Below are 27,463 nucleotides of genomic sequence, written 5' to 3' on the forward strand. Positions count from 1 at the left end.
ACACACACTCACATACACACACTCACATACACACACTCACACACACACACACACATGCACGTGCACATACACGTACACGTGCACATGCACGCGCACGCACACATACATGCAGGCAGCAGGTGCTTTTGGTTAAACCTTAATTACATGATCTCTGATTTCTCTGATTGATATGCTAATGACTTTGTAATTAATGCAAAAGCAGAAATACCAGCAGCCTTCTTAATGAGTGGATTTATTTGATTAGTTATCCTCTTGCATATTCAAGCATGTTTGTATACAGGCGAAATATCAAATGTTGTCGTCACAGTGTTGCAAGTACTGGCATGCCTGTGCCACTCACTGCTTATTAGACAAACACATAGTATAATCAAATTCAATTCAAAAATAATATCTGCATGATCTATATACTGCATACACAATGTGCTAAAAAGGGCAATAAAATCCTAATTTGAAAGGGGCAACAATATGTTGTTTTGTAAATGCCATCACTACTGGTTTCTAAACAGTGATGAATTAGATTAGAGGAATAAGAAGTAAAGAAAATAATTCATCGATCTCAGTAAGCTGCTATTTTAGACAATAATTCACTACTAGCAATGCAAATTAAGAAACTGAGTCATGGGAACTATACTCTGCTTTTACTGATCTCCTTCACAACTGAAATTCTGCAGTTTCTTACCTTGATTTCAACATCTTAAACAGAGGACTCCTATCCAGATTGTTTTCCATGTCTCACTCCACCAACACAACTGAATCACATGATCAACTCACCAGCAAACTGTCCAGAACCGTGATAACGACCTGATTATTTGATCCAGGTGTGTTGGTGAAGGGAGACATGGAAAACAGGCTGGACAACGGCCTGACTGGACTGGAGTTGGACACCCCTGATCTCTAAACTGTTGTCACTAGCTCTATCTAGTGTTGAGGTTGAGAAGTGCAACATAAAGTTGGCTGAACTCAAGATCTTTGCACTGACACTTTCAATGGAAATTTCATAATTTGCTATAAATAGAACCTACGTTGCAGGCTGACGTTTGAACATCCTGGTATATAATTAGAATGTCAAAGGTTGATGACATGATAGTTCAACAAGTTTAGCAATTAGGGTTGCTCTCAGAAAACAATGTTATTTAATTTTTATGTACCACAAAAGCATAATCAAGCAGAGTACTCTACTTGGATTACAGTTGGCAGATATAAAATATTATGCATGCCTTGACTGTCTAGAACCGAACCTAAAGGCAACAATAATTTAATTAATCAGCAGTGAGACAAAAAATATACAAGGCTTAGGGGATTGATGCATCCACATAGGCAAAATATACCAAAAAAAAAGTCTAATTCTGATCTGCAAAATGCTTTTACTTACTCTCGAGCTGCAAATAATGACAGGTAGGTGGCGCTTTGAGGCTGCTCACGCAACAGGACTGCCACACCATCTGCTCTCAAAAGCTGTGATGCATATACATTTCATACTGTTAGACTTGCAGAAATAGGTATGATTACATATATTTGGTGATTGTTTTATGGTGCTCTAAATCCTACCATTAATTTAAAGAAATCATTCATTATTGCGACTTAATTATGCAGTCTTAACTCAATTGTATCAATCAAGTACTTACTTCTTTTGCTTGCAGCAGCTTTCAAACCACAACAATTTCAGTCATTACCAATAAAGGATTTGTTAGCACAGATGATGTAAAGCCTGAATATGATTAAAAGCGGAGTGAATTGAATTCAATTCTATATTTCCTAAGCATAACATTGAAATAAGCATCTTCTCAGATAAAATTGCATTCAAACATGAAACTCTTGATGAGTTTGAAGTGGTATATTACCTGGTGTTGATTGTAACAATGTATACATAATGTAAATATGAATTCACCATTGCAGGCCATTCCATAACTTTTTAGTTCCCAAGCGGAGACACGTCACCTGACATGTCATCTTTAGGGGATGAGTAATTCCTTCTCTCCTCTCCCTTCACTAAACTCCAATATATTTTCCTGCAAGTGGGGAAGTGAAAGCATATGTAGGCCATGACCAGGTGTAGGAGCTGCAACTTCACGCTACTCCATCTTTTTAGAGGCCTTAAACCACACCACCCACACGGCTCATGCTTTGCACACAAAAAATCACGACTTAAATCATTTTACTCACCCTTTTGCACCATAATAAATATAGACAATGCATAATATCCAAGTGGAATGAACTCTGACATAACTGTGAAAAAATGAAAGAGAGGGTCAGTTCAGGAAATAACTGTTTAAACCTTTTTATCACATTTCTTTGCTGAAGAAAAATTGTTCAAGGAGCATTAAGACTGAAATAACAATTTCTTCTTGGAAATATTTTTGGCCAATCAGCTAATTTGCTGTTATACTTAGCCCATTTTTTACATCATAAGCATCTATCCATTCACAGATCATAGTGTTAATTGTAAGCGATCATTGTTAGCTCTTCATGAGCAAGACAAGGTAAAGTGAGAAAAAGCTCATTATGTCATCCAAGCAAAGCATTCTTAGTCAAATCGGTGTAATTCAACCACTAATTAATATACACAGTGTTAATCTTTACGTGTCAATCACTCGTTATATAAAATTCTCTCCATTTGATCAAAACACGGTCATAAAAAAAATATAAGGTTGTCTGCAAATACTGCAAAAAGTGACGACTAATGAGTTTCTTCTCTTTTAAAAGACTGGAGGAAGGATTAGCTATATTTAAGTTGTTCGTAAAAAAAAAAATACTGAAATCATTCTCCATAGGGCCTTAAGGCATTTGCCATTTTGCAATGTGTTTGGTTGACAGGACACTGCTTCGAAAGTTCTTTCCATCGGTGGAAAATCACCAAATATGCCAAATAAAGGGACAGATTTCTAAATGTGTGCTTGCACAACGGAGACAGACGGAGTAAAGCTAATTCGAGTAATGAATGGCGTCTCGGTTAACTAACTTATCTTTGAATAATGTGTTTCTTGGAGGGGGTGGGGGGGGGGGTGTACTCGAGCCACGCTTGATGGATGGCCTTACAGAAGCCAGGTCAATTAGCCAGGCAGACTTTCCCTCCATGTCGGCAGCAGACAGTACCACCACGGAATTCACCTCTGTCACACGCCGAGTCTGTAATTAATCACCTATCCACGCCAAGCTACGCCACGTCACCCCACGCAGTCTTTTCTTTTCTCACTCTCAGTCCCGAGCACGCGCCTTCAATCGAAGCGCGCACGCGTGACTATAATTATGCCTATGGCTATTCAATTTAATTTACTATAAATATCCGAATAATGAGAGCAAGCATATCCCTCCAGTATATTTACATCGCTTGAAAACACCTCGGAAGTATTTTGTAAACATCGGGATCCCTAATGAACATCAAAACATAAAACACGTGACCTCAAAGAAAAACAATTCTGGAATTAAATTAGAAAAAAATATGTTGACGGAGTTTGTAATCATTAGAACATTACTAATTGGACCTTTAGTAAACAAGTTGGCTATTAATTACCAACTTATCTCAAAAGAGGCAAAATACTCGGTCTTTGTTTTTGGAGATTATATGTGTCCTAATAGGACCAAATTATGGGAAGCAATCAAGAAAATTCAGAAAACCAAAACACATTGTATAAGTTTCTTACAGGCTTTTGTAGGTCTGTTTTAAAATGTTCAATGGGCTTGAGATCTGGGTTTTTTAAGGTGACCATGTAAAAACATTGCTTTATCTTTTAGCCACTTTGTGGGAAATTTGGTTGTATGATTCAGGACATTTTCCATTTGGAAAACCCATCTGCACCCCAGCTTGAACTTTCTGGTCCAAACCTAGCAATCTTCCTTTCTGCATGATCATTTTTCATCTATTTGTTGAAGTACATGAGTTCCTCTTGAAGTCAAATAAAATGTCATAGAGTAAGAGTCAATCGACTTGAGTCTGTGTGATACAAATTTCAATTTCCCATCTCAATTATTAATTATTAATGTTTCTACCTCTATAAATGGTCATGTTATTTCTACAAAACTGCCTTTTTTAGTTGTTTTTTTGTTTCCAACGGGAGCATTTGACTATCACAAAGGGGACATTCCACAATAAATTACTTCAAAAGCGTATTAGGCTATGATTTATCATTCAAGCGGGATGATTACTTTTCAGCATTTTAAGCTTACACACACATTAAGATGGACAGAGCACAGATTGAGAGGTAGGGCCCGAGACGTCACCCCGCGTTCACAGAACATCCTTCTGCGCTCGGGACAAAAGAGGCAGGCTGACAGATGAGGCTCGTGTCTGGGGGCAGGGAAGTTGTATGTCGCTGCTGCTTTGCTCTGTGTGTCTATACGTGTGTTCTACTTATGCATATGTGTATCCACGCTTGTCTGATTGTGTGCACCTATACGTGTTTGTGTGTGCATTTAGGTGGATGGAGTGGGGGGTGGTCTCATGGGGCGGCTCTGTGTCTGTCCCATCTGCCACCCCACTCTACTGACACCCAAGGGAATGGCATAAGGGGCAGGGATTTCATTTGAGAAAACGGAATTGGGGTCCAATGGTCTAATGGGCAACAATGCAGTTTTTACTGACCGACTCAAGTCAAAGGACACTGGCTGTGCGTGGAAGCCAATCTCTTGGACAAAACAGCGGGCCACCCCTGTCAAGCTTCGCATCATACTGCCTAATAAGGCATGGCTCAAATGATAAAGGGGCGCTGCATATTTTAGACGCACACATATTGCATACACCCGGGGCTAATGTCAGCCTAATGCATGGCCATGCTGTGGCCGGAGGGCTAATTGGGTATATAAACACAAACATCTCCCTTGAGAGCAAGGAGAGACTATCCCATTTTTATTCTGAGAGCGACAGTAGTGTGACTTCAACTTGGAAGCTCATCAATACATCTGCAATATCAATAATGAAATGTAACATGGTCCTTGCTCTCATTAGAGCAGATGTTGGCTTTTCTCCCAAGCGGTGCATGCAGTGTGGTGAGGAACGCCTCTGAAGCAGGTGGCTTCTCATCTTGTCTTTATCCAAACTGCGATCACAAGGCAGTAAATGGCGCTGATGCCGCCACCGCCGCCACAGCAGCAACAGTGAGAACACTCAAGTGGAGACAAAGCATATGTCTCTTGCACCGCCAGGCAAGGAGAAGATGAATGGCGTGGCGTCAAAAGCCGACTTTAACACCATATCGAAGCAGGGAAGAGTCAAGGAGAAAGTTTTTTTGGGGTGGGGGTGGGGCTTGGATGATGAAGCCACAGTAGCGGTCACATGACTGCCAGGTGGTTGAGCACCATATGCCCAAGTCATTGACTCTTGATTTTCTGGAAATATGTTGTATAAAGGCATGGGTGCTACCCTACCCCCTTATTGCTTTGAGCACTACGTTAATGAAACAGTTGCTGTTTCCTGGCATTACATTAATTACCCGATCAAAATAGAGTGGGTAATTAACTGCCCTCCTTTACCAGTGCTAATTACATTAACGAAGAAAGGGCCATTTCAGGGGGGGTGGGGGGGTTGGAGACACCACAGCAGCGTAGTGACAAAGACTTAAAAAAGCAAGATATACAACATGTTCTGTTGAAATGGGTGACATTTTTAGATGGAGAGGAGGCCACATTGGAAGGTGGCTCATGTGGTTCTAACTCGGGGGGGCCCCCAGAGACGGGGTCCTTGGAGACAAGCGGGCTCATTGGGGAGAAAGATGGGGGGATGGAGGTAGGTGTTGTTGTTTATCTTGACACGCTTTACACTCGCATTATAATTAAGGTGCTGCGGCTCATCAGCTATGTATACAAAAGAAAAGCTAAACAAGTATACAGGTAACTGATGAACTGATTAAAAAAAAATCCAGCCAGTATATAAGTAAAGGCAGGCAAACTACGTAACTAGTAGAAGATATAATTCCCAAATCAGAAAACAACAACCAAAGATGCTGCCTGATTTGTTTCATTGTTTTATTTGGAGCACAAAATATAATTACACCTTGCGATATACAAATTACATTTGCACCATGTTTGTACCGTTTTAAAAGGATAATAGATTCAAAACGTTTAAATTGCTAATATTCTTTTAAATAAATAAAGTTAATCAAACTCGGAAAAAAAAAAGTTATGAATGTCCTCGTCTCTGTGTTCTTTGTTTTCACATCCTGAGAATGACATTTGTGTTGTGATTTATTAAACAGAGACGAAAAACTGAAAAAGATGCCTAATGCCTTATATTGTGCTTTCATATATTGTACTGCATAGTGACTAACCTGTGCTCTGCAGAAACATGTTGAATGAAACTGATAATCTAATGTTATGCTATTGTATCAAATTTTCCATGTAGCATGACATAATTACAGTGTGGTGTCAGTTAAAAAAAAGCATGCATTACACATGAAAAAAATGCTAACTAACATTTTTCCCCTTATACAAGGATAATAACCTTTTATGGCCTCACTTATAATGCATATGTAACTTTAATCCTAGTTCTGTCCTAGTTTTTTAGGAAAGCCACGTCATAGAAATGCTCAAATCCAATCATATTGTTGTTCCGTTTACATTTTGAAACAGAATCACTTATAAAACGTTTATATTATTCGCTAAACTAGCTATAATAAGTTAAATTGTTTGTACTTAAATAAATCAATATATGAATTCCTTTAGTAATAACCCTTGAGACAAATAATTCTCACGTGTAAAATCTTTGAGTTCAGAACGAAAAATAAAAAAAAGGGGCTAACGTTTTTTCTGGAATGTAAATTGTCTTCCAAAAGTCTACTACAAAACATGTCGCTAATTCACAGACAGTGTACACACATGCTGTTTAAAGTGTCCATACACAGACAAATAGCACCCTGCTTGTCAGAGCTGTCCATCATTCAAAAATTGTTCAGTGCTCATGTATATCTCTGGCATCGGTCTGGGGGGGTGACGGAAGTATAAAGAAGATAGCATGTGATAGTATGCCAGAACAAAAACAGGGAACTTTTGAAGCTCGTGGCAGAATTGGGACCATACACTTTTCTTCCTGGCACAATCTGCTGAGCAAAGAAATATTTGCTGTCTGTGCTAGGGTTAAGGTACGTACTCTCCTCTACCTCTGGAATAGATGTCTCGTCTTTGGATACTTTGTAACGTTTTCCCATTCATCCACTCGGGTAAGAGTGGACTAAGCAATGGCTGGAAGGGCTCAGGTAGAAAAGTAAGTCACGGCTGCTACGGAACAAACTTTCCATTGGCCCTGCCCTCTTAGTGCCAAAAGAGGGGTTAAGTGAAGCAGTGGTCTGGGGGTAGATTTGCTACATCGGTGGGACAACCAGGCCCGTCATTGCTGGAGAGAAAGAAATATGCAAAATCTATGATTCGGATTTTGCATTCATGTACTGCACATCCAGCAAGTTTCTGTTAGCGGGATCAGTCAAAGCTCGGCGTGGTTAGAGGAAGCGGGTTAGACTGCATTGGTAAGTTCAGAGAGCGGGGTCAGATAGTGAGTGGGATGGCTACCTCGGAAGCCGTTCGCCGCCGAGGCGGGACAGGCGGGGGAAGGCGAGCCCTGGGGCCTGAGAACGGGAGCAAACGCACTCTTCTGTTTGGCGGCGGATGGGAAAGAGGAGAAAGGCAAGAGAGATGACGAAGAGCTGGAGCTTCCGGGTATGGTCGGGCTGGACGGCATTACTGTAGAGAAGCGCCCCATGTCAGTCTCAACTTTTGACGTCTTTACGCCATGTTCAATAAAAAACAAATGTCTTACTGTAAGGGGATCCGGTGGGAGAAGCGCTGCTGAAACCAGGTGAGCCAGGAACTCCTAGACTGGTCATTGGAACAGTTCCATAGCCTCCAGTCATTCCACCGCCACCCCCATAGCTTGACTGTTGAGGTGTGGAAGCTGACGGGTAACCTCTTGGCGATAAGCTGCTGGAGTTGCGAATATATCCTGTAGATATATGCATAGACATTTTTGGGTCTTAGAGTATACGAATCTGAAACTCAAATTAGAAAAGTGTTCTGTTCACGAACCTTGGCTGCTTTGTCCTGGCTCTCCGATGCTTACTCCTAATTGGGGAGGGTAGGAACCTAAACCCATGACGCTGCCGTGGGCCGGTGAGCTGGGAAGTGCTTGTAGCTGACTGTGGGGACGGGGAACACTATAGAGGGCTTCCGCAATGTCAGCAGCTCTTTTTAGTAACATGTCCTATAGAAGATAAAGGAGGAGACAATTGAGAGACGGTGGCCATGTTTACGCGGTGCCAAATATTCCAAGTACTATCATCCAAATGCAAGACCAAACGGAACACAAGGGCGGACTATTCTACATCTAAATCCAGCAAATAAGTTACGCACATTTTCTTAGAATTAGACAGCATTACAAGGTTGAAATGCAAAGAATGTGTGCAAGTTAACATTTGCAATTTGTATTAAAAGGTGTGCCTCCAGTTTTACCTGATTACTATGCGGATTCCCATAAAGAGCCTCAACAAGATCTGCTGCTCTTTTTAGTAGAATTTCCTGCAAAAGGGTTGTTCCATTATCATTTCATATTTGGTACATTAATATAGTTTAAAGGTGCATAAAATATATATAAATCTATATTGACTGTAGATTTGAATAGATCACTCTCTCACCTTAGCCATTTTTTCTGGGTCACCAGGATGCCGTGGAATGACTTTCTGAAGCCGCTGGAAACCGTAATCTATTGTCGGCTCATTCAAGGCTAAAATTAAAAGGCAGATTGAACCTTAAATATCTCATACCTCTAACAATTTGTCTGTCTGTCAATTCATCCATCTATGCTCACCTGTATAGATGAAGCGTCCAGGAGCTCCCTTGCAAAATTGTTTCGATTTATAGGACAATGTGACCTCCACCACCCCTGGAATATGACGAGGCGGAGTCTGAACCCGAATAGCGTGTGGTGTGATTAGCTGTGGAAATAATCACAAATGTATGTCAATGGAAAGTAAAAATACAAATAGAAGCCACAGAACACATGTGGGAAATGTTAGCCTCAGGAACGAGGAGAGAACATTTTATTCTTACCTCACTCCAAACTAGCATGCTTCCAAACACCACCTGCAGTCCGTCAAAAAAGTTCTCCCCAATGACAATGACCATAGCACCACCTGTAGTCCAGCCTTCACTGGGACTGATGGCTTTGATACATGGGGTGGCTGAAAAGAGAGCCAGAGGATTTTGCTTAACTCCATATTTCATTTCTAATTTAAACTGTATTTTCCAGTGAAATAGCTGTCAAGGGAAAATGTTATTCCCACAAAATTTCAAATGTGTGTTCCCCTACATTAAAATAAGGATTTTGCATCGTATACACGGCTGACTCTGTTATAACCAACCTATTTTCAAAATAATTTTGAGTACCCATTGAGTGATTTAAGTATGCTGTTTTCTGTAGACATGATTGAAGAAGTGGGTGTTGATGTTGGGCTATGCGATATTTTCTTACCATACTCCATGGTATTCTCCACAGACTCGCCTGGCTCCAATCTCCGAGCCCTCCGACCGTGTTTAGAGTTGTTGTGGACGAACATGTTGTCAGACACGGCGAGGACGTGGCCGTCGACGCTTACGGTGCTGGACAGGACCACCTGACACAGAGGGAAATGATCCATGACGATCTGTGCATGACTTGGAGTGCGTGCTGGGAGTTACAATCTCTGGTTTCAAGCAACTAAACGCCTCCAGTGAAACAATTTGACTTGGCCCTCTGAAATGTGACATCAGTGGGAACTTCATAATATATCTGCATTCGTGCACCCCTCCACTTATTTTTTTGGGGGCCTCCATATGGCTTCACCTAACTTTGTAATTCATATAGCAGGCAGCCAGCTCATCCTCACTACGTGATCCTTCAATGACACCAAACATATGGAGCAAATCTCTAGCTTTTGCTGGGTGTTAAATCAGGCCATGATATATTGTGGTGGTGATTTGGTCTGGACACGCCATGTGTGGGATCTAGCATACATCTGCTTAGCAAAGATGACACAGTCATGTAAGATCTGTAAGCTGCCATTTCTAAAGGTGATTACTTGTTGTCGAATTAAGAAAATGTTTCAATTTGGTGGCATTGAATCAATATATAAAGCTATGCATAAATGTTTAATGTAATACTCATTTCAGTCTCCGATGATTCACTTTTACAAACAGTCATATCACCGTTTGAAAATAAACACGGTAATAGTTTTCACGTGAAAAAGCAATAGAAAGAAAATACCCACGTGCTGTAGGTAGTAGAATAATAACTGTAAATTATCGATCAAGCAGCTGACTTGTGTCACACACACTGAGCACCTTTTAACCCAGAGATGAGAGTCATTGCAGGCTCATAACTTCTCAGCATGTGTCACATCCCGGGAGTCAAAGCAAACGGGGAGGAAGGCGCAAGACGCAGAAGGGAACAGGGTTAGCCAGGAGAAACACAATGCCAGACTGGGGCCGCCGGTGCTGAAAGATGGCAATGGAAGTGAGGCCGGGGTGTCCCCGGTGACCACTTCCTGGGTCACAGAGTGTGACCTCTTCCATCTGGAGCCAATCACTCAATTCTTGACAACTTCCTGAAACACCTCGACCTATTTCCTGCATCCCAGCAGCCTCCCTTAAACATATAAATACTTTCTTTTGTCGTCTTGTCTGTCCTACTCCTTATTGATTTCAATTCACCTTTGCTCCCTTTGGCAAACTTGTCATTCGCATTTTGACTTACACAAATGCCAAATTGCCATTCAGGCAGAGCACATTAGTGTTATACTTTGCATCGCCGTGATTTGTGCATACGCTCATTTCGGCATCTCATCACAAGCCCTCGTCTCACTCCGTGATTTGTTTTCATCTACTGGTACCTGAAATCTCCTCATGTCCCTGGGGTTTCCTGCCGTCTTCAGACAATTCTGGTTGCATTTCAAGAAAAACTTCAAGAAGAACCTGCAGAGGTAAATAAGAGGACACGTGTTTGTGCAACTCTGGCAAGTAAGGAATAACATTAACAACAACAACAACAAAAAACGAAAAGAAAAAGATCTTGTGTCTGATTACTTTGCTCACAAACAATACTTGAACAGTCAAAGGAGACATTCATTATTTTCAGAGACAGCCCTGGTGGGTGCAGATTTACGTAGGTGTTGATGCAAATCTATCTGATTACAGCTACGACATCAATCCGGCAATTAAGTTTATAGTCTGGTAAGTCAATGCTATTAAAGTCGAAAGCAAGTGACGAGAATGAGAAGTCCGGCAAATAGCTTTGTTGTATTTCAAAGTAAACTACAGACAGTGATGTATGCCTGCACACCCGGGGGAGCGCCGTATCCCACAATGCCATATTTGAACCGCCACATGGGAATGAGCATGGATACAAAAGTACAGAGAAGGGTAGCAATAGAGACCGTGGCAGTGGCATGGACACGGATTGCGATGGCGAGTGTATACGTTTCATTATGTATGTATGACTTTATTCCGAGTTGGAAAGGCTGCAGAGACAGCCAGCCTCTCTTGCACCAAAGAAAACGAGGGGGGAAAAATGGATAAATAGGGGAGAGGGAGACTAGGCAGAGACTCCAAATCCCAGGTGTACGCAGTTCGGCAACATAGCCCGCTACCATGGCAACGCGGCTCTGCCGCAATCCCAAAGTCCCCACGCGGAGAGGCGAACACAGCGATGCGAAAGAAGCTAACAACATGAACATATCTTGTGCCGCTCAAAAACAGGAAAAGGATAGTTTGCAAGGTGAGATGCAAGGGAATTGGGTGGGGTGCTGGAGGCTGGGAAAAACACATTAGTCTCATAGTGATGTGCAATTAGTCCCTTGATGTGTGCCAAAGAAAAAAATGAAATGATTTGAAACAGCAATTGGCAAATAAAACATCATTCAGACGTGCTTTCCTTCCACGGAACAAACACAACCATTAATAGTCCAATAAAACTAAAAACATTGTAGGAGAAAGTGTTCCCCCGCCCACACTGCGTTCTGTGAAAATTCTCAGAGTTGTCTTCAGGGAAAGAAAGCGGAACTTCACTTGAGACCCTAAACTATGAACACACCCATGAAATCCTTGCGCCCCCCTTTCATCTTGATATTTTTTCCCTCAAAATTTGCTCCCCTATGGGAATAATTTCAATTGTGTAGCCAATGTCTTGATTTGTGCTATTACATCATAGGACAATCTATTTGGTTCCTGGCAGGGATTGATAACGTTTAGTCTCCAAAATGTAGAACAATGTTTGGGATGGGCCAAATACTGACTTTGCATCTGGGAGTCTACATCTTGATAGATTTTCTTAAAGGGTGCTAAATAAACCAGCTCAAATAAACAACTGTCATGTCAAAAACAGTATTTCAAACTCGGATGATAGAAAAAAAACTAATGTTTGAACACAAAAAAAATGACGTTTCTTGCAGATTAAGAGTAATAGACTCTAATCCAAGTGCACGTAATAATCCGGATTAATGATTTTACAAGGAAATAATAGGATAATTTACATTTTTCTCCACTAGAGAATTCACAACTCCACAATTGAATGTTGTCTTTTTCAACACATTAAACAAGATTATTTCCGCTGCAATGCATATGTTAAAAGTGTTGTCATTCCTTTCAACACGCTAGTCCATCAGATACGGAAAATTGTGACGTCAATTGTAGGAAGATGTAGTGGTGCAACACCGGAAAGAAAAAGTTGAGAAGTTGATTGCGGTTGTGCCACTCACTCAAAAAGTCAACTCAGCCAATCCAGACACTATATGGAAAAATGACCTGTGACCTCTTTGCACACTTTATAAAGGGCCCTTGACCTTGTTTGGTGATTTCTTCTCATCGTGCATTGTTTGTATGACACCAGATGCCTCACACATAAACACATATTCACATGCGTGCATGCACACTCTAATTCATTGAGACCCCCAACCTTTGTCAAACCCCCCCTTCGCCCCCAATCCCCAAAACCCATTGAGTCAACTTTTCACCCCCCCTCAGTCCGGACGCACACAGCTGCAAATGCTGAAATTAAAGCGAGACATTGACGCATATATTAGCATGTATTAGCTGCTTTCCCCTGCCCACTTAACATGCAAATCTCCCAGCCCCGTCGCCTCGCACCTTCTGCCACACATTCATTTGCTGAATTATAATTAGACTAATCTTGCATAATTAATAAGAAGTCGAAGACCCTCTGTTTTTTTTTTTCTTCCTCCGCTATTGTGGTTGCGAAAGTTTAATATTGTCGTTGTTTGTTTTTGTTTTGGTAATGCAATACACCCACACACACCTCCCCGGCCTCAAACAAGAGATGAAGAGGAGAACATACAAAGTGGAAGTGATCTTCATGCCTGTGGGGCTATTTAAGAAAGGGGTTATTTTTAAAAAGAAGTGTCTCTATGTGTTTTTAGTGCTTTCAATATTCTAGTATTTACTTATACAGCTCCAATTTACTAAAGTTTGAGTTAATGTGCCGAGATTGTGAGGATGTAGGGAGACACCATAAAAAGGGGACAGAAGTGAACGTGATGGCCAATGAGGACAGCGACGAGCAGTTAACAAGAAATTAAAGCAGGTCCTTTCTTCTTCACCGTCTGCTTAGCACAGACGGACTTTGGCTAGTGGACGCAAACAAAGCAAAGACACACAAGTCTTAAAGCGAGGGATCACGTTCCACATAGGAACCACGGGGAGTCTGTTTTTTTTCTCTTCTGTCTTCACTTCTACATCTCTGTTAACCCCTTTTGTCTGCATCTGTTTCAGTTCCCAAGACTAAACACGGGCCTCGCAGCATGTATTCGCCACCCTAATGGTGACAACTTGCTCAACTTAAACTCCAACAATCATCCTTTGGAAGCCTACATGTAAATTTGCTATTTGTCTTTCCTCTGGGACTCTCTGTTTTATATTTTTGTCCATTGGGGCATCTGTTGCACATAATACTAGAGACTGACTACTCTTTTACATATGGGCTTAATAATGACGGGTGCACCTAATCCTCCCAAAACCAACAACATTTTCATTGGCGTTCATCTGCACTAATGATTTTTGACATAAACTGCCTTTTCACATGGATATAAAAGACGTCAGCCTCTTTGTTGATTGCAGGTCAACTTTTACCAGTTGCAGCAACTTCAGTGATTATCATGTACTAAAATTAGGATTCTATTCAAGAGAGAAACAGATAGATGTAAACTTATTTTGCCGGAACATTTCCATCAAGATAAAAAAAAAGTATAAAAGCGTGATGTCCCGAAAAATAAGTTTTTTAGCCCAAAAATGTACCTGCTATTTTTTTTTCAATACTGCACAGAAAAGTAACACTTCTTTCCAAATCTCCCACCAACACCCTGTCTATAGTCAAAAAAAAATTAAATAGCAGAAAAATAGAAGTGGAAAAGACTGAGGAAGAGAGATGGAGATTTATTGATGTCCTCCATCCAAGACCATCACTCATCCCCCTCTCTACACACACACACACCCTCACAACCCTACACACCACCCAGAAAAAAACAAAACAGTGTCCTGACATGGTGGGGGGAAAATTAGGAAACCAGATGTGAAGCATTAAAACATACTGACATGCTGAGGAGGGCCTTCCTCTGCCACAGTCACACACAGGGAGCACTAAGTCATACAGCAGGACCTCAAAAATGCACGTATGCATCATACACGCGTCACACATGAGCAAATGCCCTTACACGCCTATTCACCCGAAAAATACACAATAGCGCTTGCGTGCGATCAAAATTCACAGGCTGTTAATTCCACCGATTACAAGCGGCGCAGAAACGCAAAGTTGAGTTTGGTGGACCCAAATCCCGGATAAAGACACGTTGACCGTCAATTTGTTTGGCGTAAAGACAAAATCTACAGATGGCTCTTCATGCACCAGGGTATGTATATGCATCCAATTAGTACATGTAGCAAGAACCAAACAAGACAAGCCAAGGGGGAGGGTTGGAGATGTTTTGTTTTGCTCTTTGGGGAGAGCTATGTTTTGTGGGGGCAGAGGGGTGGGATCAGTAATAAATACCCCTAGACCTGAGTCCCCTGGCAGACTGGAAGCTAGACTGGTCACTAGGGTTAACACCCGGGGCACATGACCTCTGACACTGCTAATGGGGCACAGAAAACCCTCAATGAACTGATACACCCTCTGTCGCATACCACCGCAAGACCTTTCACACCAGGCTTCCACTCAAACCCCCCAACACATACACACACACGCACATGCACACCTCACCTCTTAAAACATACAGCCGTATCACTAGCATCAGTTTCTCACAGCCAAACTGACTCCTTGTTCATTTTTTTTCACTCTCTTTGCCGAGTTCTGCACAAATTCAATGTGCGTTTTATTGACTTGGACACCACTGTTAATGCTTGAAACCACCAACACGTCAACAGCATCCTGGCTAGCTTTGCTGGGAGGCCCTACCTCGCCCCCTGTGACATTGGGCTATTAAGAAAAGTTGCCCAGGACAAATGATTATAAACTACACTATAATTCACACCTATGGGAAAGATTAATCTCCTGTTAACCAAATGCAAACTTTTTGAACCACACAAGCAGACGCAAAAACCAAACAAAAAACACCAGAAAGAACTCACCTTTGTGTTGACTGCTGCCAAGCAGGAGAGAGTTTAGGGGCCAGAAAAAACCTTGGATTGTCTTAAATTTTGTTGTCAATTGATATAAAACGAACAATCTACGGATCGGGCCTTGTGAGCAAATGTTTTGTGTTAATCGAATTGGATCGTGGATCCCTCCGGTGACAAAAGTGAGATGGGAATTTTGGTGGTTTTGTTTTAAGAATCAAAGGTCAGAGATGTAAATGACTCTGCCATCCTATAAAAGCCACATGCTTTCGCATCACCTTCCAATTGTCCATCCCTCCTCTAAAGTTGAAAACTTTGACATAAGCAAACATTTAAGACACCAGGGCCCGATTTATTGATCTTAGCAGTGTTGTAAAACTTCCATCTGTTACTAAAGAACTCTAAAAGAGAGCATGTGGGGAGCAAATGTCTAAAAGAGGTACTCTTCACCGTGTAACTTCAACTTACTTGCTGTTAAAGTGCTTCTAATGTGACTTGAATTCAAAGAGAAATCTCTCAAGCTTAACCAAAAAAGTCAGCATGTGGGACAATGGTCAGCCTGCCAAATAGATGGATATGAAAAGATATTCCAACTGCGGAGAACATGAATTCACAACCAGGACGGGGAATAGAAGTCCCATCAGTGGGCTGACCTCTCCCAGAATGCTTGCTTCCTCCTGAGGGACAAGGATTCAAAATACACTCTCATAACTGTCAAATGGTGACACAGAGCCTCCTTTACAGCTGAGCAGATTTGAACATACCACAAGGTCAGGCGCAATACGCTCCCACTAATCAGACTTTTTCAATATCAATCAGCCACTAATCACTTTTACTGCCGCCACGTGTAAATCAAAGCTTGACCCAAACATTTCTCCGAGAGGATGCGCGACTCGGGGATGAAGAAGAGCGGCAGAAGAAGAGATGTCTTTTTAATTAGCCAGTAATGATAAGATCTGACAAACAACATCTGTTTCCTGAAAGCTAGAGTAGGGCGGCGGCGGCGGCGGGGGGCGGCGGAGGAGGAGGGGTACGCCAAGATGGGAAACCTGTGAAGTCTCCACAACAGGGACCTGCTTGTAAGAAAGCGCGGGAGGGAATGCCGTGTAGCGTGACACAATAGAGAATGAGGAGGAAGACAGACAGACGGGGAAAAGAAATCTGACAGGGTTGAAGGCGTCTAAAAAAGCCGAGATGGTTTTGACAGACAGAGGGGAGGAAAACAGATCAAAATGAGAGCAAAGACGAAGAGGTGTGCCGGCTAATGGGCCAGTGGGGAAGGAGGGAGGGTTTAGAGGGAGAGAGTTGGAAGAACGTGTGAAGAGACGGACCAAAATGGAACCCCTCAGAGGTCCAAGGTGCTGTAATTTACTGTCCGTGGCTAATACGCAGCAAATGTGGAAAGTCCGGGACGAGGAGAGGGAAATAGTAGGCCGGCGGCGATGGTAGGGCGGTCTGGGTGTTGTTGGGAGGGGGGTGGGGGGGGGGGGATGTTGCACACCAACTTTGGGGCTCACAGCATGCCTGCTGAGAGCCTGTCAGCAGTCACATGCACCCCTGCCCTCAGTACTGACAGATTCATCAGGGCTGAGGCAAAATAAGCAGGCAGCCAAAAGTTTACTGCGACGTTGAAATAGTTAAATGGCGACTCCAATTTGGATTCTCTTTCCTGAAGAGGGCTATACAACATCTGTTGCTTGACAGATGAAACCCAAAAGAGATCGTCGCAGTTCAAGAAGAAGCATTTTTAGGCTTCTTCTTCCAACAAAATGACAGTGATTTAATAAGCAAGAAATTAGAAAAATAGTCCAAATACGCCCAAATCACTTTTGACTTCCTGCTTTGAAGTATTTCAAGAAAAAAAAGCAAGAATTCCTGTCTTTACATAAAACAACCAGATTGGCATAGTAAAATTAGAGAATCTGTGGAGCATAAATCAAGTCAGTGCGCCTTCTTAATTGCATTTTTTAAGAAACACATTAATTCACTTCACTTTGTTAATTAAAGTCTAACCAATGCCACAAATCCATTTTTATTTTAAAAAGATGAAAAGAAAATAATGACTTGAACACACAATAACACACTTTGGGTATTAACCGACAAGAATCCTGAGGGTCCAACTGTTTTAGGTCTATTAAAGTGTAAATATTAGCATTCCTGAATGTTTTCTTTAAAAAAAATAGTGAAATTCAACTCCTGGGAGATTTAGTCTGTCCAGATTGCAGCTAAACAGACAAACTAACTCTGGAGGCTTGCCGGCTCTGCGTAGCACCGGGGGGCATTGTTAAGTCATTAGTGAAATTTAAGACCTTTACTCAGGAGCCTGACCAGGCTTCCATCATATCCCCACACACGCGAACACACACACTCCAACAACACCAGTATCCAGCTAGAGAAAACAACCCTGGTTTCTAAATACCACAGCTTGGCCTATGACTCTCCATAACACAGACACACAAACACAGAAGATCCCCATTACAAGTATGACAAGATCTGCTTCCGAAGTAGAGGGTGACACAGAGAATTTTGCCTGCAAGGCACAAAGGGGAAAGTCACATCCACCCACATAACAAGAGAGCTCACTTGCTTGTGATTTGAAGTGGCCTCTAAATCATGCTAATCTGCCCTCTTCTGATCCTCTCAGCCACCCGAGTTAATCTCCACACTGTTCAAGCAAAGGTGAACCCTATTAGGAGTCAGATAAATGAGAGCGCCTGCTCCAGCCACTTTGGAAGCTGCACATGCTTCATGGAATATTTACACATCATCACCACTATTTACTTTCACCCGCTCTAGTTGGAAAATTTACTTTGTTTTAATAGGATTGTTTCTTTTTACAACCAGCACGCATGACGACACAATGGGAAAAAGGAGGATGCAAACAACAGAAATGTGACCCATGAGCAAAAGTTTTAAGGAGAATTCTTAATCTGGGAAAAAATAGGTTTTTTTGTCATTTCTATTTAGCTAAATTAAATTTTTGTAAGTCAATTCTACTCAATTTTTTTTTCCAAATAAATTGCACTCGATGCAACTAGCTGGAATTCATAAGTTTATATATTACAAATAAATCATCTAAACAGCTCAAAAAGCTTTACTGACAATCAGTTGACAAAAATCATTAAAATCTTAAAGATATACGTTTAAAAATAGCAGTAATTTAAAGTAAATAGTAAATATTTTAAATGAAAATGTATAAGCAATTAATGCGATCATCTGATCTAAAATCCACCATCCCCACAGTAAGGGGGGAAAAGTTGTTGTTTTTATTGAAAAATTTGCACATTTCTGAGCCATTACGATCGGAATGTTGACCACTAAAATTTTTCTGTATTTACAAATATCAAGTCCATTTAGTGACATGACCTTTCTGGCTGTCAAATACAATGATGACGTTAATTGCTATTATGGCAATTCTCCAATGCAATTGTGTATTAAATACTCCCTTGAATTGACGCACTGTTAAATAAAAAAGAAAAAAAAACAAAGCTTTGATCCAAGGATCATTTTGACAATGTTGTTGTATTTATACTGCTTTTGATGCATCAATTCAAAGTGCTACCCCACTTCTTCCATGTGTAAAGTGTGCTATTCCCTTTATGACAACAATGTTTTTCAGTTGTGGACAAAGAAAATAAAGAAAAGGCATCTCCATGCAAGTAAACAGAAAAGAAAAGTGAAAAGCTTTACTCCTTCCAATATAGCACTCATCAAGTCTCCCCTGGGTTCTAGCTCCAGTCTGACACAAAGGTCCGCAAACTTTGAGTAGTCTGACTCTGACCGAGGTTCTGAGGCAGTACCTGTCAAAAAAAGTGATTTTTGTGGACTATGCATGGCCTCTCCCTGTCTGTCTTTGTCTCCCTCTTCCTTTTGCCTCAACCCCCAGGGAGGAGGCATCCCATGGTCCTATGCCAGCTGCTCAGTGGTCCAGCCTCTGTGAGTGAGATGGTGCGCACTGGAGCCTCAGGCCCCTGTCGCCAGGCTGCACCCCCACCCAACACACCGACCCTTGTCTGACGGACTTACTGACAGGGGGTGTGAAGGGAGTGTCCACGCTTGGACCACCAGGGAGAGACCGTGACAGTTTACCAGAGGGACCCTGAACCTGACTTCATATGTGCATCAAAATATCTGCATTTTTTTGTGTTTTACTACTGAGAGAAAAGACTCCAAATTTGCACTGAGGCCAATTGACCAACAAGTTCTTTCCAATTTTTTTCAGCAACTCGGGCCACATACGATGCGCACCATGTTTGGTGAGAATCAGCCGAGTAGATTTTATGTAATCGTACCAGCAGACAAACACGCACACTAATGATGGTGAAAACAAGACCTCCATAGTGGAGGTATAAATACTTTTTCCATGAGCTATTTTCAAAGTCTCCAGTGAGCAATACAGCGATTGACTGAGATGCCAGAAATACAGCGGACATAAATTCAACAGAGTATGAAATCTTTTGATTGAATATGAAACCATTACAGCCGTGTTCCCAAATGCTGTAAAATGAAGCTCGAGATCGTAAACTGATCACATTTGTTAGTTTGGCATCCACAAGCAGCTGTAATTTCAATAGGATGTGAATCTCGGGTTTCCCTTTTCAACAGGTTTGCCAGTATCAGCAGGAAGTCCTTCCGTTGTAAAAAGCTCAAATTCACAAAATGCAAATAAAGTGAACGCTTAGGAAAATACGACTACACCTCAAATATTACTCATCTTCCTTTCAGTACATCTTGAGATTTTATACAAAACTTCAAGGACGTCATGACATTAGAATGTAAAATGCAAAGGAAGTTCTTTTAAGTGTTTAAAGAGTTAATTAATTGAAGAAATATATCAAATCTGATTCCTCTTCATGTGAGGGATCAGACTGTAAAGTCCAGGCAGGGGTTCTGACTGCTAATTAAGGCTGTCAAAGTTAACACGTTTATGTCGCTGCTAATTTTTTTATCGCAGGATTAACACGCGACCCTTAATTGGCCTGTAGTACACCTGCTGTGTGTGTGTGCTGCTCCTGTTGCCCCTTCTGGACGTTATCGTGAACACATGCAGATATCACTAATACTTTAAATGACCAGAAGAAGACATTTGCACACAAATTGACAGCAATGAGGAAATCTACAAAGAATTTGCAGGAAATTGCATAAAATGTGCAGTGTGATAAATGTTTGTACAGTTGAACGCTCTGGGGATGAAAATTCAAATATTTTAGTTGGCTTTTGTGACTTGTTCACAAAATGTACACGCACAATTGTTTAAAAAGAAAAGTTGGGCACAAAGCATTCATCAGGGGTCACCGACATGATGCCTGCTGGTATCAGGTAGCCTCAAAGGACCCATAGTCCAAAAATAGTCACTGGTGAACTACTTTATATATTTTGTAGATGTGAACATTTGAAAATGCACATACTGTATTATATAGGTCGCACTAGCCAAAAAAATGCACAAGGAAATGGGAAAAAAATATATAAGATGTACTGGTGTATAAGTTATACAACATTATACATTAAAATAAAATGGAAATAGGGAACAGCAATTAAAATAAGCATCTGCCAATGCCAAAGTTTATGGGATGACATAGCCTAGAAAACACAGCATAACAATCTGTTGGCGGTCAGAGAGAATAAGTTGCAGTTGAGTCCCAGGTTCCAGCCCAACCAAACTATGAAAAAAGTGTGACTTATACTCCGCAAAATACAGTACAAAAACAAAATAAGAAGTTACAAATCAACATCATAATAATTTTCAAATACTATACCAAGATCCCTACTGTTGAAGGTAATTTGGGAAAGTGTTATTTTAAGAGTGTTTATCAAATGAGTTTAGTGACACTAAACTGCATCAAGTAGCTTATTCTTTCAAAATGTCTCATTCTGGGTAGCAATAATTAAAACATTTGCATAAGTTTTTCTTTCTTTTTTTTACCCTAAGATAGCACTTGTGTTACTCCCACCATTGGTCTTCCAATCCATTTTGACTGTGAGGGGCAAAAGAATGACAAAATATTGATTTGTCCCGCCCCTGTCAAAAAGGACTGGACCTCTTAACACCCTCACTGGTTTTGAAACATATAACAATAATACATTTTTATTAGTGCCTCCTTTACCAGGAGGATAAACAATCCTCCATCATGACATTTTTTTTCTCACACTCACAGCTTTTGGAGTACTTGTACTTTGATGACCGAACAAGGCATTTTGCTCCTTCAGTACACATCTAGAAAATGGCAGGAATGTGAACTCCAACACAGTCCAAAGTTGTTGCTTTATTTATTCTTTAGATGAAAGTTTAATGTTCTTTCCCAAAGAATTTTTTAGCTCCAAGCAAGCGTGGAGGAAAGCTTCGTCCCCCACTGTTCTGAGAAAACAGTTGAGTTCAGAAGCGACGCTCTTCATCATGTGTAGTTTGTTTTTTTTAAATTGGTTTAAGTCCGCCGTGCTCAAGCAGGTGGAGCCATGACCATTGAAACAGATGGCCTGCGAGACACCGCAAGACATTTACATATAACAATAAGTGATATCTGAATAGTTTTTTGTCAAACTGCCCAGACAGAGTTAATCTATTCAAACAAATGTTGGACACAGATTTACTGCTCTAGCCACGGAGATTTACGTTTACATGGTGACCATATATATAAATAAAAGTCTACCCATGATTTTCCAAACAATAACGGCATTAATAAACATTCCATCGTGGTATTCTGTCAAAGAAAGGGATTGTGTGGAAAAGGAGCGCTGGACTAGTTGAAACCCCGAGTTGGTAGTGCATGTGCATGACTAGACCTAGAAGACAACAAATGGATCAATACAACCCACAAACCCAGATTAAGACTAATGGATTCCACTCGCAGTCTAGCATCTGAAGTCAAACCTTGACACTCGCAATGAATACACAACAAGGCAAGCAAAATTCCACCAAAAAGCACAATGAGTCCTTAAAACGGAAAACATGGCATGTCAAAATATATTCAATTTTTTCATCTCTTTTTAAAATGGAGATTCTATTCGCTGTGGTGAGCTCCTTTTGAGCCTGGGGGAGGGTACAACAATATTGACAGCATTGGAAAATTCCTATTGATTATTCTCCTTTTCTCAGAGTGCCGGCTTGTTAAAAAAAAGAGCGCTCTTAGAAACACGATCAATTAGTGAGATAGTGCTTGCCATTGATCACCCCACGACCCCCACACCGCAAGGCCGCTGCCTCTCGATGGATCCCTGCGAACACTGCTTATGACCAACTATTGATCTCCGTTTCTTAGGGCAATATAAAAGCACACACGCCCTCCCCGTGAATGCTGACCTCTCCAATCCAAAGCACACAGTCCATTCTTACTCATACTAATACTGACATCTGTTTGTCTCCATTGTAAAGCCACCAGAGCACTCATAAATACAGAGGTCAGCTCAGGCTCACAACCAATATAACTCCTAACCCAGAGGTCATCATGCCAATAATCCAGCCATTATAAAAAAGTCTCGCCAGGTTAATTCTTTGTAGGCTTTCAGAATATTAGCTCTATGATATTTGATTGATATTCCAGGAACAAAAATCGGCAAAGTTTTGTCTCAAAATATTTTTCTGCCAAGTGTCCGGAGGCTGCGAGGCAAACCTAACTTTTTTTTTTATGTTATTATTTTAAGAACTTGATCCTTTTTGACACCTAACCCTAACTCTATCATGGACTTTAGTAATTGCTTAATGGTTTCATGCTAAACACATTAGTAACTCTGTTTTTATCAAATAATGAAACTATTTAGCTTGTATTACAAGACATGAATAATAGGTCAAAATGTAGATAGAACATGCATTTATCTATTCATTTTGGTAAGGGTTTTGGGGGTCAGAGCTTATCCCAGCTGACTTTGGGTGAAAGGCAGATTACACCCTAGACTGGTCGCCAGTTAGCCATAGGGCACACCACCAGTGGGAATCGAGCCCACGCCTGCCCGCACTGAAGTCATGTGAGCGAACCACTACAGCATTAGGCATCATAGACATTTATTTAGTATTTATTTGATTGTTTTAAACAAAACTGGCACTTACACCAACTTTGAAGATATTGAAAATGTCTTAATTTCAAACACGTTTGGCCCGAAAATTTACGACGTTTAATCTGAAAGTTTAGTACATAAATACATGAGGAATTTATTGGACATCTAGTTTGCTAAACAAATCATGCTTTGTTTAGACTGTGGTGATCAAAATATGTATATCCTCAAAAGATGCAGATGAGGTGGGGTGACTTGCATCCAAAAATGACTGTGTAAGTGAGCCCAAATTTAACTGTAAACTAAAATCAAAAACATTGTTTTAAAAAATGATTAATTTGTACAACACAGGAACTGAAAAGAGTTAGAAAAGATTTATGGGTACGTGCCCCCAAGGAGTCAATTGATCTATCCGCCTATTGATCAACTGTCGGACCAATCAGTGAGCAACCCTGTGTATCAGTCCAAGATAAGTACTGCTCTCTAAACAGAGACGTCACACTGAGGCGAGAAGTGTAGAGAGGAGTTGGCTTCAGTTAAGATCAGACAATTGTAAAACTATTAGACACAGCAGGCAGCGGCCCGTTAAATAATCGCCTCCCTTGGACAAGTCCAGAGTCATCTCTTTGTGCCGTGCCCTTTACTTCCCCCGCACCCTCTCTATCCATCCTTTCACCCCTCCTTGTGGATCAGCTGTGATCTCGTTCTCCTTTCACTCAACTCGGGATTAGGGAGAGGACGGACAGGGCAGGAGGTGTGGAGGCGGGAGGAGGGGGAGAAGGGGGAAACTGAAACAATATGGAAAGGAGATTAAAAAAGTGGGGGGTTTGGGTTATTTGGAGAATTGCAAACTAGTACCTTGCGCTCGGGTACGTGTCCTAATGATACTGCCTAATTATGGCAAAATTAGACAGGCCAAAAGAAAAGGGAGGGGTGTTTACAGAGATGCTTACTCAACAGAAACAGAAAGGAAATGAGGTAATAGAGGGTGAAGTGGCTTGTATGAAGAGCATGTTGGGGTGTTGGAGATAAGACGACGGGTGTGCACAAGTTGAGGTGGGAGAAGGGAATCGGGAGGGTGGGCTTGGGGGGGTAGTAAGCAAGCGGGCCCCCGCGTGCTGAATGTTAATTGGAGAACAGGTGTTGGGGCTGGGAGCAGGGGGCTGATTACTGGAACCACAGAAACAGACTACACCCCCCTTCCCACAAGAACACACACATGAATAATTTAAGACGCAGGCAGTGACTGGGGGGAAAAGGTCAGCATAGGGGTCACTGAGACACATATACGATTGCACATACATTCGTATACATAAATAAACATGTGAGGTTCCAAAAACATTCACATGAAAACACACCTTTATTTGTGTTCATGAACAAACTGCCGACATTCACACTTTTTTCTTTTTTAAAGCAGGCTTCGGTTGTACTGATACACACAGGAGTAAGAAAATGCATGAAGCGTAAAACAAAACGGACTGCACGGAATTCTCTTGGCTTATCAGAAAATAACTAGCTTCTAATGGGCTGCTCCCAGAGGGGATAATTTTGTAGGGTAGTCAAGAGGGAGAGACCCCCACTAGGACGGGATGTTCCCGGTGTGATTAGAAAGGAGCAGAGGTCAACGATTCCGTTCATATCAGCCCTTGCAATCGCACCAAAGCTTGCAATGGAAATAGCGAATGTCTGATTGGCTCGCCCTGCACAAGGCTAAGGAGTTTCCTAAGCATTTATAGGGTAAGGAACTCCATATAGGAAGACATTTTGGCTCATTTTATTATCATTTGTTATCATAAAAGTGTGGCCTACATGAGCCATGAATTGATGTCCACAATCGGATATATAGTTTTACATATAAAAAAAAGTACATATATTTTTACAATATTAAAAGTTAATTTTTATTCCTAATAAATCTGAATGTCAATCAAAAATGTAAATGAAAACATAAGCCCTGTAGTGATGGTCCTCAATTAATAAAATAGTATTAATAACAAATGGAAAATGTTCTTAATTTTAAAAAAATAATAATAATCATTTTAAAAAATAAGAGCTTTTGTACTTCATTTCATTTTCTGTTTAAACTTTTGTGTAAAAAATGCAAGTAAAACCAAGTTCCTTTTTCTAAAAAATAAGTTTGACAAAGATATCCGTCCAAATCATTTCAACTTGTAGGGCTGGCTGTACATGCTCATATTTCAGTACCATTGACATCCAATCTATGTTGACATAGCTACTGATCACGGACAAAATTGATCGAACATCTCGCAATATCATTGGCCGCCAATGATTTTAATGACTACTCCCTAAAGGGTTAACTGGAAGTTAAGGCATGTGCGGAGGAAGTGTATATGGATGGAACATCGAAAGAACAACGCGCCAATGAGTAAAGCAGCTGCTCCCAGGCATTCTGGGAACAGTGAAAAGACAACAGCCTAGTTTTTCCATGATATGAAAAATATCCTGAGCATAACTCCTTTGAGACGCACTGTCAACAGGCAGCCAGCTTGAACTGAAAGGGGGAAGAAAAGGGTCCTTGACATAAATGAAGTGAGTGTTTTCTCCACAATTGTTATGAAAGTGAGACTGAAGACGGAACCAGAAGAGGTGCGGCAGGAGTGAGCGCCAACCAAGGTTGCATTCGTGATATCACCACCAAAGCATTCCTGCTTATGACCGTTCATCACTCTGGTGTCAGACCGCGTGAAAACCCCAAATCGCTCGGACGTGAGGGCCTTCGCGCACTCTGATTACTGCGCTGGTTAGAGTGTAAATAACTGCCAGTCAGGGCGAACATTGACTACATGTGCGATCGTGAGCGCGGTTATGAAACATAACAGTGCTTCTTACATGAAGATTAATGCATGTTTAGGGGATGTTCAGGGGCAACCAGTACTAAGGCTGCGGAAGGCCGAACAGACATGCATGAAAATACTACAAAGCCCACCAGAAACGATGGATAGCCATCTAAAGATATGTACTGTACAATAGTTTCCCTCTTTTTCCAGTCTCAAAAATCTTATTTGAAGCCTCTTATTGAAAATAAATTCCTGCACATTCTGATTTTATTTCATTACCACACCATAGAACACCATCAAATCAAGGCAACAACGTAGCAGAAACAACTAGACAACTTTTAAGTCAAGTCACTCGTATTTCAAGGCACCATTGTAACATTTCTACTCCCACAACTCACATGCAATTGCAAAGGTTTTTTTAACCACTAAATCACAAATTTCCTATTGATACATTATAGATTCAACGATAAAAAATATGCCGTTATTAACAGTCAAGTTCAAAATGAACTACACCTACCTACCTAACTCCCTCTACTGGTAAACTCAAAACCTACAGGCAACAATAAGTCCCAATTTAGTTCATGTATTTAATCAGTCTTATAGGTCACTCATGTAGGTCTTTAATGATAGAAGTGTATACGTCACTAGAATATACTTTCCAAATGTCATTGTGGTTCATCCACCAAAAAAAGAATGAGTAAGAATTTTAGTTATTGTTCCAATAAGAAAACAATTTCACCCCTATCTTATATGTATAGATGTGCATGTATGTGTGTTATAGAAAAAAACTGAGAATATTAATGATTATGTGCTTGACGTACTGTATTGCAGTTCCTTACCTGTCAATGATGACTGGGTCAGAGGGCGTCTCATTTCGGTTACCGCAACTCTTCTTCTCACAACAGCGGCTGAGTGGGCAATTAAAGGGACAGAAAAGACAACAAGAGAGAAAAGTCAGCCGGGAAAATAAGCAATTTAAACGGGAGGAGCTGTCATTTGTCCGCGGGCCCAGTCCACCAACATCCAGCAGCACACAAAAGGAGGCATGAGAGGGGAGGAGGGGACAAAAGAATAGAAGAGGAAGAAAAGGTACAACAACACACCCT

General features: G+C 41.1%; 1 protein-coding gene across 5 annotated transcripts in view; it reads right to left on the bottom strand.

Moving 5' to 3' along the window:
* Nucleotides 1-5,944: 5,944 nt before the first annotated feature.
* LOC144195179 (transcription factor COE2-like) overlaps nt 5,945-27,463 on the bottom strand; it is a 31,248-nt gene continuing 9,729 nt past the window's right edge. For 3 of the 5 annotated variants that reach the window (XM_077714625.1, XM_077714623.1, XM_077714622.1), the window contains 10 exons: nt 27,197-27,265; nt 10,845-10,926; nt 9,449-9,590; nt 9,028-9,158; nt 8,786-8,912; nt 8,613-8,701; nt 8,431-8,496; nt 8,008-8,182; nt 7,742-7,924; nt 5,945-7,665 (listed from right to left, as the gene is read on the bottom strand). In XM_077714625.1, coding sequence (XP_077570751.1) covers nt 7,439-7,665; nt 7,742-7,924; nt 8,008-8,182; nt 8,431-8,496; nt 8,613-8,701; nt 8,786-8,912; nt 9,028-9,158; nt 9,449-9,590; nt 10,845-10,926; nt 27,197-27,265 — 1,291 coding nt within the window. In that variant the 3' untranslated portion in view covers nt 5,945-7,438. The remainder of the gene's footprint in view (nt 7,666-7,741; nt 7,925-8,007; nt 8,183-8,430; nt 8,497-8,612; nt 8,702-8,785; nt 8,913-9,027; nt 9,159-9,448; nt 9,591-10,844; nt 10,927-27,196; nt 27,266-27,463) is intronic. The other 2 variants (XM_077714626.1, XM_077714624.1) reach the window with 1 other exon arrangement.

This window comes from Stigmatopora nigra, chromosome 4 (genome assembly GCF_051989575.1).
Source record: "Stigmatopora nigra isolate UIUO_SnigA chromosome 4, RoL_Snig_1.1, whole genome shotgun sequence".
Classification (NCBI taxonomy): Eukaryota; Metazoa; Chordata; class Actinopteri; order Syngnathiformes; family Syngnathidae; genus Stigmatopora; species Stigmatopora nigra.